Below are 11,070 nucleotides of genomic sequence, written 5' to 3' on the forward strand. Positions count from 1 at the left end.
TCCCAGAGCAAGTTGGCCAATTGGCTGTTGGAGTGGTTTGCACAAGCGCCGGAGATTGAGAAATCTATAATGGTACAAGCTGTCTATGGACTGTGGTTAGCTCGTAATGAGGTGCGAGACGGGTGGAAGATTACTGCAGCACATGAATTATCATCTACAGTTGCTGCACTTGTCAAAGAGTGGGAGGAGATTCACAGGAAGGAAGTGACGCCGAAGCTACCGAAGGAAAGGGCTGTGTGGGAACCGCCGGATACGGGCTGGATCAAAGCCAATACGGACGGGGCGATGTCGAAGCATATGGAGAAGGGAGGTGTTGGTGTCATTTTGCGTGACCACGACGGGGCGTTCCGAGCGGCGTCATGTCACGTTGTTTTGACAGCCACCCAACCGGAGATGGTGGAACTCCTGGCGTGCAAGAAGGCGATCGAGCTGGCGACAAGTGTTGGAGTTCACAAGCTCCATATTGAGTGCGATTCAGCAGGTGTAGTATCCATGCTTAATAACCATGAAAAGAATCTCTCTGCCGCACGTCCTCTTGTTGAAGACGTCAAATCGAGGTTGAAGGAGTTTGATGAATTCAGAGTCTTGTGGGTTAGCCGGAGTGCTAACGCCGCCGCTCATAGATTAGCTAAGGTGGGAATGGGAGATGAACTTACAGCTGTATGGCTCTCTTCACCGCCAGACTGTATTTTGCGTTTTGTTTCGGATGAGATTCCGGCACTCTTTTAATCGTTAAATAAAAGCGGCGAGTGTTTTACCCTCAAATTTTTTTCGCAAAAAGAGCTATAGAAGTTAATAAAATTACCAAGATGCTTTCCTGAAAAAACTTAAAAAGCCCCCGAGCGCAATCGGCGACCAGAGTCGTGGATGGACATACTCATCGCCAGTCGCCACCCGTGACTCGCGAGTATGGGCCACCGGCCAAGTACAGCAGCAAGGCTTCCCAAGGAAGGAAGGGCTACAATTTCATTTTTGATTTTCACTTTCCCCTCCCTTTTCCGTTTTCCTTCACATACCCCCCTCCCTCTCTCCTTCCCGGCTTTCCCGGGCCTTCCTCTTCCGTCTCGCCACAAAGGCTACCAGCCTCGCCACTCCGCCGCCGCCGCCGCCTCCTTCGCGCCCGGGACAAGCAAGGTCGATCCCGACTCCCGAGGCCGCTGCGCACTGGCGGAATGACCAGGAAGAAGAAGGGCGCTCGCGGTCGTCGGCCGAGGAGGGAAGCCGGCGACGAATGGTGGCCGAGGAGGTACGCCGACGAGGAGTGGCCGCACCTCGTCGACATGGTGCTGTCTTGGAGCCTCGAGGACGTCATGGACGAGGGTCTCTTCAAGAACAAGGTGGGTTGTACTGCTGCTCCGTTGGTTTTCTTGGGCTGTTCTTCGCGTGTTGGTTGCGCCGTACTCCCGTAGGGTTTAGTTCAATCTACCTACTCCCGTAGGCTTTGGCTCGATCTAGTACGAGGTGTTGTGGTTTCCCTTTAGCTGCTCTGGTAGTCCTCGAAATAAGTTAGTACTAATTTAAGCTGTTCTGACCTTGGAGATGTTTTCATCTCCAAATTCTAGCAAGGGGCTGGCCGGAACATGTATTTCTCGGTGAAGTTTTGACTTTTAAGTCAAATTTGGACTAAATATCTAAACTTTGTCAATAAATACCCTTAATCCAAACAGGCCCTAAGGGGTTTGATGCTAGGTGCGAAATATAGAAGAAGTTTGAGAACCTTTGACCAATTTTGGGTCTTCAACTCTTTATATACTCTGCCTGAAGAGGATTTGAGCATTATTAAAGAGTGTTACATTACATTTAGAAGAAATCATGGATGCATTAAATATGAAGTAACACAAACATGCCAAATTTCATATTCCAATCCATCACTAGCACCATGGACCAAAAAAAGACAATCATTACTGTACAAATGGGTGCAATGGAATGTCCATAACTGACTGCTTGTCTTTCTTTTTCTTTATTCTCGATACCAGCAGTTTCGCATTAATTGGTGTGTTTTTATATCCTTGAATTTCTGTCATCAAGTTCTAACTACGAGGCTTCAAATTGCAGCTGAAAAGGATACCGTCCATATTCAATGATATCAAGAGCTACTTAGGATCCTACACATCTCCACTGTTGGAGGAGTTGCGAGCTGACATGTCGTCCAGCTTGGAAGCCATCTCCACCGAATCTTTTGTCAAAGTAGCATGGATCGAGCAAACAAAATATAGTGCAGTTTATAACATTGCTTTTGAGGATTCTCAGAATACAAAGTCTTGCAACAAACCTGAAAGCAACGGTCGAAGTGTTGGTGATATCATTATCCTGTCTGATGTGAAGCCAGAAAACATATCTGATATTACTTGCAATGGGAGGCCGTACTGTATTGCCTTTATTACTGATGGAGCGGATGAAGATGATGACTCACCTCCAGCCAGCTATGTGATAACAGCATCAGGAAAAATTGATGCTGCAGACAAGGTCAGTGAAGATGGGAAGAGGAGCCCACTTTTTGCAGCTCATTTGCTGAATATCGTGACCTACATCCGCATATGGCGCTGCCTTGACTACACAACAGTCAGGAGAAACCCAAACCTCATACAGGAGATGGTACACTATCCACGGGTATGTATGCTCTTATACTCTCAATGACATTGACAATGATGCGAGTTTGTTCCTCAGATCAGATCATGAAATGCTAAATAGAGAAAAAGAGAGAAGTCAATTTTGAAATCATCACCAACATTTCCTTACTAAAGAATATACATGTATGTAAAATTTCTGTTTATTGCATAGGAAATGCTCCAGCTATGTTCACATCATAATGAGAGCAGATCACTAGAGGCTTTTGGGCAGCTGTAAAGAAACATTAATTTGCTGAGCTCTTTTCTGGTGTTTGCAGGTTGCAAATATTCTCCCAAAAAAATACAAAGGGTGTTGCTTCAATCGACAGCATGGAAATATGGAGTGAATTGTCTACAATGAATCTTAACAACTCACAAAATGATGCCATCCTGAACTGCATTTCAGCAATGCTCTCCAACAGCAGCAGCAGTTTAAGCCTTATCTGGGGACCTCCTGGCACAGGAAAGACTAAAACAATCACTGTACTCTTGTGGTTAATGAGGAAACTGAAACATGGTACACTTACATGTGCACCGACAAACCTTGCTGTTAAACAAGTTGCTTCATGTTTCTTAAGGTTGAGCAAAGAGAACCCTCTGGATACAAGTTGCTTAGGAGATGTTCTGTTGTTTGGCAATAAACATCGCATGTGTGTTGAAGATGATCTGAAAGAGATTTACTTACATGATCGTGTAAGGAAGCTTCTTGTTTGCTTTGCACCATTGACTGGATGGAGACATTGTCTGTCTTCCATGTACGATTTTCTTGAGAATGGTTACTCCCAGTACCTTCGATATTCTGAAGAACAAAAGGAGGAGAATAAACCTTCCTTTTTGCATTACACCAGGAAAAAACTTGATGTTATTTATCCTGAGCTCCAAAGATGTTTCAAACAGCTACTATTTCATGTCCCCAAATCTTGTATTTTGGAGGTGAATTACAATAACATCATTTCACTTCTCGAACTGCTTGAAGATTTCAATACACTCCAGAGGAAAACTACCAGGGTTGAGATAAAGGAAGTTTTCTTGTATAAAGATGTTCCAAGGAAATCCAGCATGGGCATTCTTCCCAAGACAGTGATAACCATCGGCAAAACCAGAATTAAATGCCTTGAGCTGCTAAAGATGCTATTAAGTTGCTTGAAACTTCCTATAACATCCTCCAAACGCACCATCCGAGAATTCTGTATGGAAAGTGCCAGCATAATTTTCTGCACTGTTTCTAGCTCTTCCAAAGTAACAAGCAATAAAAAACTAGAGTTGCTTGTTGTCGATGAGGCTGCTCAGTTGAAAGAATGTGAAACATTGATCCCTTTGCGTTTGCCTGCATTGAAGCATGCTATCCTCATTGGTGATGAGTGTCAACTACCAGCAACAGTTGTTAGTAAGGTTAGTTCTTGATCTTATATTCTTGTCTCGTGTCTACTAATCTGTCAAGCATAAGATTCCTCATTTGTTTTGTTACATTTGTGTCATGTCATCTCAAGTTGTGATCCCTGTAGGTTTGCAAGGATGCATTATTTGGGAGAAGTCTCTTTGCGAGGTTGAGTTCACTGGGACATGAAAAGTATCTGCTTAACATGCAATACAGAATGCATCCATCCATTAGCATTTTTCCAAACAGCAGCTTCTATGGCGGGCAACTCTTGGATGCTCCTAGTGTCATGCAAAAAGAACACCAAAAGAAGTATCTTCCAGGTTCTATGTTTGGTACTTACTCTTTCTTCAATATTGAAGATAGTTGGGAGGATGTCGACGAACTTGGTCATAGCAGGAAGAACGTGGTTGAAGTTACCATTATCCAGGAAATCTTGCAAAATCTCCGAAGAGGCATGTGTTCTGTCATCATGCTGTTTTATTACGTGTGAAATTTATCTATTTTTTCTACCTTACGTTGTTACAAGAGTATTGCATTTATTTCTGAACCATTTATTTGTAGTTTTCAGCTGGACTTAAATTGATGATTGGGCATGTTTATTATGGAAATATGATCATTAAACATAGATTTTAATTAACAAGTCCAATTAGTTTCATGGTATGATATTAGGTTGTTATGTTCTATTTAGGAAGGTTGCATATATAGTTTAGCACACACCAGTAACAATGTTTCTGTTTCTGGAACTTTGAAAAATTGGAAACATAAATAATGATAGTGTGACGCCCAATAGAGTGTTGAAACAGCATATACTCAGGGTGATTTCCTTTTGCTTTGTTCTTTATAGCATGGATATCAGGGCACATGCTTACTATACATATTTCACCGTGCAGCTTGTTCTAAGACTATGAAGAAGGTCACAGTTGCTGTCATATGCCCATACTCTGCTCAAGTTCTAGCAATTCAAGAAAAACTGAGGAAAATAAAGTTTGGCCCCTTGTCAGTAAAAATTAGTTCTGTTGATGGCTTCCAAGGTGGCGAGGAAGACATAATCATTTTATCAACTGTCAGGTCCAACTCTGATGGGGTGGTAGGGTTTGTTTCAGATCGACAACGTACAAACGTAGCTTTGACAAGAGCAAGGTATCTTATGTTGTGATGTCACGTTCCTTTTGTGATTGGTTTTGTCTATCTTCTCAGTGCGTTACTTATTCCACTTTGAATACAGACATTGCCTTTGGATTTTGGGAAATACCGCAACCCTATCCAGGAGTGGTTCTATCTGGGCAGATCTAGTGCACAATGCCAAGGAACGGCAGTGTTTCTTCAATGCAAAAAGTGATGGGGCTATTTCTCGTGTGATTGCTAAGCATGAGAGTGAGCTCAGTTCAGTTAAAGACAAAAGTGTTACACCTTTACAAGTTAAAAATAACACTGTTCGGGTATTGACTCGCTGGTCCCTTTCCTCTACTACCTATGAGTTATCTTGAATTAGTTTTCATCATTTCTCATGTTCAATTTGCCAAGTGTGAATGTGCTAACATTTATTTGTTTTAAATGGAAACATGTGTTGCCAAATAGATTACCAGGAACGTGTTGTAGACTTCTCTTGTGTTAATGGCCCTATTTTTCTAGGTATGGGTATGGGATTATCTATTTTACTGCTATGGAATCATACTAGGTCAACTTTTCAGAAGTAAGCTACTCCCTCTGTAAATAAATTTAGTGACCTAAAACCTCTTACATTTGTTTACAGAGGTAGTATTTCATTAGTCAGGAATCCATCTTCATATTGCTCGAACTTGAAAATGCAGCAACAAGAGAACACAAGCTGTGATTAAATGGCCTGAATTATTAGTCCAATTATGTAACTGTGCTACTATCGGTACAGTCAATAACTTGGTAGAAGTAACTCAATGTATTGCGTGCAACATTTGTTATGGATCACATGCTACTTTGGTTATCGCTGTCCTATCAATTAAGTCGATGAAATAATTCTGAAATTTGAAGTTGTTATGGAAACAGTTGTTGCCTGAATTATTAGTCCAATTATGTAACTGTGCTACTATCGGTACAGTCAATAACTTGGTAGAAGTAACTCAATCTATTGCGTGCAACATTTGTTATGGATCACATGCTACTTTGGTTATCGCTGTCCTATCAATTAAGTCGATGAAATAATTCTGAAATTTGAAGTTGTTGCCTTGTGTAATTCATAATTCCTGTGTCCATCCAGGTTCAGGCACCATCTCGAACTCGTAAGGGGCAGAAACGTCAACGACACCCTTCTTATGTGGTCCATCTCATGCTGGGAGTCGTCAACGAGGCGGTGTTGCCTCCAGTCCCGATCCACATCGCCGAAAGGATAAAGGGATCGTTGAAGATCTCATTGCTTCCTTCAGCAGTCTTAGACTCCGTTGAAGAATCTTCACCTTTCAGAGCCAAGTTCTTTTTGGAGATGAGCTAAGACCATGATCTACTATTTCTAAACGCCAACCCCTACAAAATTGGCAGCAGAGTGACTTTATCCTGTATAAGCTCATTGGGTTGTAGGCAAATGGCCCATGAGATTCTATTTTGGCTCACACGACTCTGCAATTTTTGCGTTGAGTGGAGGTCTGCCTTGGTTTGGGATTGCTGTTAAGTTTGGATGTCCAGACTGCAGGCAAAATGCTCTTGAACGTCAATGTTAGTACTACTGGCGGCGTGAGTGCCGATTTTCCGAGGTCTGAAGAGCCGGCTGTGCTCCTGATACTAGAAGATGACACTGTATCGATCACTACTGTGCTAGTAGTACCATATCATCATGCCTTTGTTTTGGTGGACGAAAAAGGAAATTTATCAGCAGCTAGTACTACTCCCTCCATCCGGAACTAGATACTTCCGTTTGAGTGACAGTTATTTCCAGACGGATGAAGCACTATATATCATGCTTTTGTTTCAGATCATACAGCTTTAGTAATTTGTAGTTCATGCAATTTGAATTTCTCCTAGTACGTCTATGATTATGCAACATGTAAGTATCGGGAAGTGAGACAGTTCACGCTCACGCACACGCACACGATGGGTGTTCTGTTTGGATGTTCAGACAGTAGCCAAAGATGCTGTTCCTGAGCTCGGGTTCTGAGGGGGGTCGTAGGAAGAGGGAGTGTTGCTTGGTTTGAAGGCGGCGGAGAGGGTGACCGAGCGAGCGAGCAGCCAGGGCGGGAAGCGCCATGACCAGGCAGCGGACAGAACGGGTTGATGGGCGGGCGTCGCGGCGCTTGCATATGCACTGGGAAGTCGCACTTGCTGACAGATCTTGCGCCTGCGTATCACTACAAGTTGCAGCAACCAGGGGTGGTGACGAGGATGTGATATCTCGGCAGCTGCCGTCCGAACCACCGGCAATGTAAGGGCTCGTTCGGTTTGGAGGAAATTGAAACGTAGGAATTAGGAGTAGTATAGGAATTTGATAGGATGGCATTTGCCATTTTAAAGAATTGACTTACCTCGTTTCTACGTGCAAAATAAGCTTTGAGTGGATGTGTAGTTTCCTTTAAAAAATATAGAAAATGGGTGGTATTCCTACGAAATTTCTATATGTCACTTAGTCATATCTGCCTCGCAGCGGGTCAGCACCTCCAAAAGAAAGAGAGGGAGGACTTCATTCAGTGACTCCGCGATCGCCTCTAAACGATCAAAATAAGGTAGAGCTTGAAGATAAGTTTTGTACTCGATTAGTTTCTCAGTCCCTCTAGTCGGGTGGGTGCCGGCCGGCCGGATCCCCCTGAAAACCGTACGAGCGGGTCTCCCCGTATGCGGCTCACGCCATTTGAGGTGGCCCAGCCCAGCATTCATTCGCAAATCCTGTAGTGAAATTGAGACTGCTCGACCTCGGAAGCTAATTCGCGTGTAGGCAGCGCTGTCTTAATACCGTTGACGCATTTCCTACGAACCGAATGCATATATAGAAATTTTTTCTCCAGAATCCTTCTTTCTATGTTTTTCTTATAAAAATCCTCTAAACCGAATGAGGCCTAAACTCTGAGCTGTACAGCACGGGTCAGCCCTTGACCAAGGTTGGACAGCGGCGTAGAGTACGTGTATCCGCAACGCTGCTTGACAGCGGTCTTGGAATTGAACTCTCTCCCTCGGGTCGTGGGCGCGGCTACTTTTCAGTGAACAGTCCTCTCAACCTGACACTGTAGTCGTAAACCGAGGCACTACGCATCTTCACTGCCAGATCCTGCTTCATCATGCTCCGCGTCTAATCTTTATTTTATCTATGCATTTCCAATATTGTTGTAGTAGTATTTTCCCTTGTAATATACCAGAACATGTAACAAACACCGTGGCATTTCAAACGCACCATCGCATCAACATTAGAGTATCTACGGCCGGACTTAACAAATCCGGCCTCTTAAATGTCCGCGGGCACTAACCGGGCACCACTCAAATGTTGCGCCATATATTCACATACCTCAATTTTTTTTGAAAAAACCCATCCATATATTAATTAATTGATACAAATGTTCGTGCAATCATTCGTTACAGCTCTTGCCACGCAAGGCGGAACACTATTAATAAAAATACCATCAGATCTATTTATAAAACTAAATTTTGCAATCTCATGCGCCACCATATTCGCTTTCCTGTTAATCTTGGTGATTTTTAAAGTACTCATCATCTTGGAGACACTCAACGCTTCCTTCTTCAAATCAACAAGGTTTGACTTGTCCAGGTTATCATTTGCAAAAACCGAGACCACAAAAGAGCAGTCAGTTTTCAAAATAATGGGCTTGTGAAGAGTGATACCAATGTAAAGGCCTGAGACGGTTGCTCGAAGTTCCGCTTCCTCAGCACTAAGACAAGTACCAATATAATCCCAAAAAGAAATAAGAACTTCTCCAGAATGATTTCTAACAACCACCCCAACGCTCGCAGCGCTAATGGCCTCCACAAAACTTGCATCAACATTAATCTTGAGGAATTCCGGAGTGGGAGGCAGCCATGGAACACAAATCCTCTCCACATTACTAATGGGCTGTAAACCATCAATCACACCCTTACCTTTGTTACTTACCTGTACCTTCGTTTTTGCATGACAAGATAAGAATGATGCCCAATAATTTTGAATAAAACTCACTGAGGCCGAGATAGATTCCTTTCCTTTACCAAAAATGAAGTCATTTCTCAAATGCCAAGCTCTCCAGAACAAGAAAATTGTTTGCTCACGCATAGGCGAACTTAACTGATCCAATAAAATAAGTAACCAGTCCGGCCCCGAACAGTTTAAAATATCTTCATCCGGCAAGTTCCACACCTCCCTCAAACTCATACGGAATGCACGTACCTTGGGACATCATACCAAAGCATGAAAAACACATTCATCTTCAACACCACAGATTGAGCATGTACCTAGGGTAGCTTGATGGTGTTTTACTCTGTTAACTTGTACGGCTAGGCTATTAGATGCAGCCCTCCAAGCAAAGATTCTAATCTTCTGAGGTACGTTAGTCTTTCAAATAATATTCCAGAGCCTCCTTTCCCCATTAATGGATACACTGGAGTTCCCCAGTGCCATGTCCAAGTCCTTAATATTCAGGGCCAACCTATACGCACTCTTCACTGAAAACAACCCATTTTTTTCATGGTGCCAGGCGATGAAGTCACCCTCGTTCAAATTCAGAATACGTAACTTTAAAATTTCCTCCGCATCATGAGGGTAAAACAAATGCCTGATTTGTTGGGGAACGTAGTAATTTCAAAAAATTTCCTACGATCACGCAAGATCTATCTAGGAGATGCATAGCAACGAGAGGGGAGAGTGTGTCCACGTACCCTCGTAGACCGTAAGCGGCAGCGTTTAGTAACGCGGTTGATGTAGTCGAACTTCTTCGTGATCCAACCGATCCAAGTACCGAACGTACGTCACCTTCGTGTTCAGCACACGTTCAGCACGATGACGTCCCTCGAGCTCTTGATCCAGTTGAGGCCGAGGGAGAGTTCCGTCAGCACGACGGCATGGTGATGGTGATGATGATGTTACCGGCGCAGGGCTTCGCCTAAGCACTACGACGATATGACCGAGGTGTGTAACTGTGGAGGGGGCACCGCACACGGCTAAGAGATTGTCTGTTGTGCTATTGGGGTGCCCCTGGCCACGTATATAAAGGAGGGAGGGAGAGGAGAGGCCGGCCAGGTTGGGCGCGCCAGGGGGAGTCCTACTTGGACTCCTAGTCCAAGTAGGATTCGCCCCCCCCCTTTTCCTTTCTTCCATCGGAGGGAAAGGGAAGGGAGAGAGAGGGGGAAGGAAAGAGGGGGGCCGACCACCTCCCCTAGTCCAATTCGGTTTGGGCAAGGGGAGGGCGCGCCCCTCTCTTGTGGCCCTTTCTCCTCTCCTCCAATAAGGCCCACTAGGCCCAATACTTCTCCCGGGGGGTTCCGGTAACCTCCCGGTACTCCGGAAAAATGCCCGAACCACTCGGAACCATTCCGATGTCCAAATGCAACCTTCCAATATATGAATCTTTACCTCTTGACCATTTCGAGACTCCTAGTCATGCCCATGATCTCATCCGGGACTCCGAACAAACTTCGGTCATCAAATCACATAACTCATAATACAAATCGTCATCGAACGTTAAGCGTGCGGACCCTACGGGTTCGAGAACTATGTAGACATGACCGAGACACATCTCCGGTCAATAACCAATAGCGGAACCTGGATGCTCATACTGGCTCCTACATATTCTACGAAGATCTTTATCGGTCAAATCGCATAACAACATACGTTGTTCCCTTTGTCATCGGTATGTTACTTGCCCGAGATTCGATTGTCGGTATCACCATACCTAGTTCAATCTCGTTACCGGCAAGTCTCTTTACTCGTTTCGTAATGCATCATCCCGCAACTAACTCATTAGTCACATTGCTTGCAAGGCTTATAGTGATGAGCATTACCGAGAGGGCCCAGAGATACCTCTCCGATACACGGAGTGACAAATCCTAATCTTGATCTATGCCAACCCAACAAACACCTTAGGAGACACCTGTAGAGCATCTTTATAATCACCCAGTTACATTGTGACGTTTGATAGC

At 44.0% G+C, this 11,070-nt stretch overlaps 1 protein-coding gene across 1 annotated transcript; it reads left to right on the plus strand.

The window, feature by feature from the left end:
* The first annotated feature begins 992 nt into the window (after window positions 1–992).
* Window positions 993–6,572, plus strand: LOC123054095 (uncharacterized). The gene is made up of 7 exons (XM_044477780.1): window positions 993–1,337; window positions 2,056–2,610; window positions 2,888–4,001; window positions 4,115–4,442; window positions 4,881–5,130; window positions 5,216–5,429; window positions 6,224–6,572. The coding sequence occupies exons 3-7, from the start codon at window positions 2,940–2,942 to the stop codon at window positions 6,452–6,454; spliced, it is 2,085 nt and encodes a 694-aa protein (XP_044333715.1). The 5' UTR covers window positions 993–1,337; window positions 2,056–2,610; window positions 2,888–2,939; the 3' UTR covers window positions 6,455–6,572.
* Window positions 6,573–11,070: the final 4,498 nt, after the last annotated feature.

This window comes from Triticum aestivum, chromosome 2D, assembly GCF_018294505.1.
Source record: "Triticum aestivum cultivar Chinese Spring chromosome 2D, IWGSC CS RefSeq v2.1, whole genome shotgun sequence".
Classification (NCBI taxonomy): domain Eukaryota; kingdom Viridiplantae; phylum Streptophyta; class Magnoliopsida; order Poales; family Poaceae; genus Triticum; species Triticum aestivum.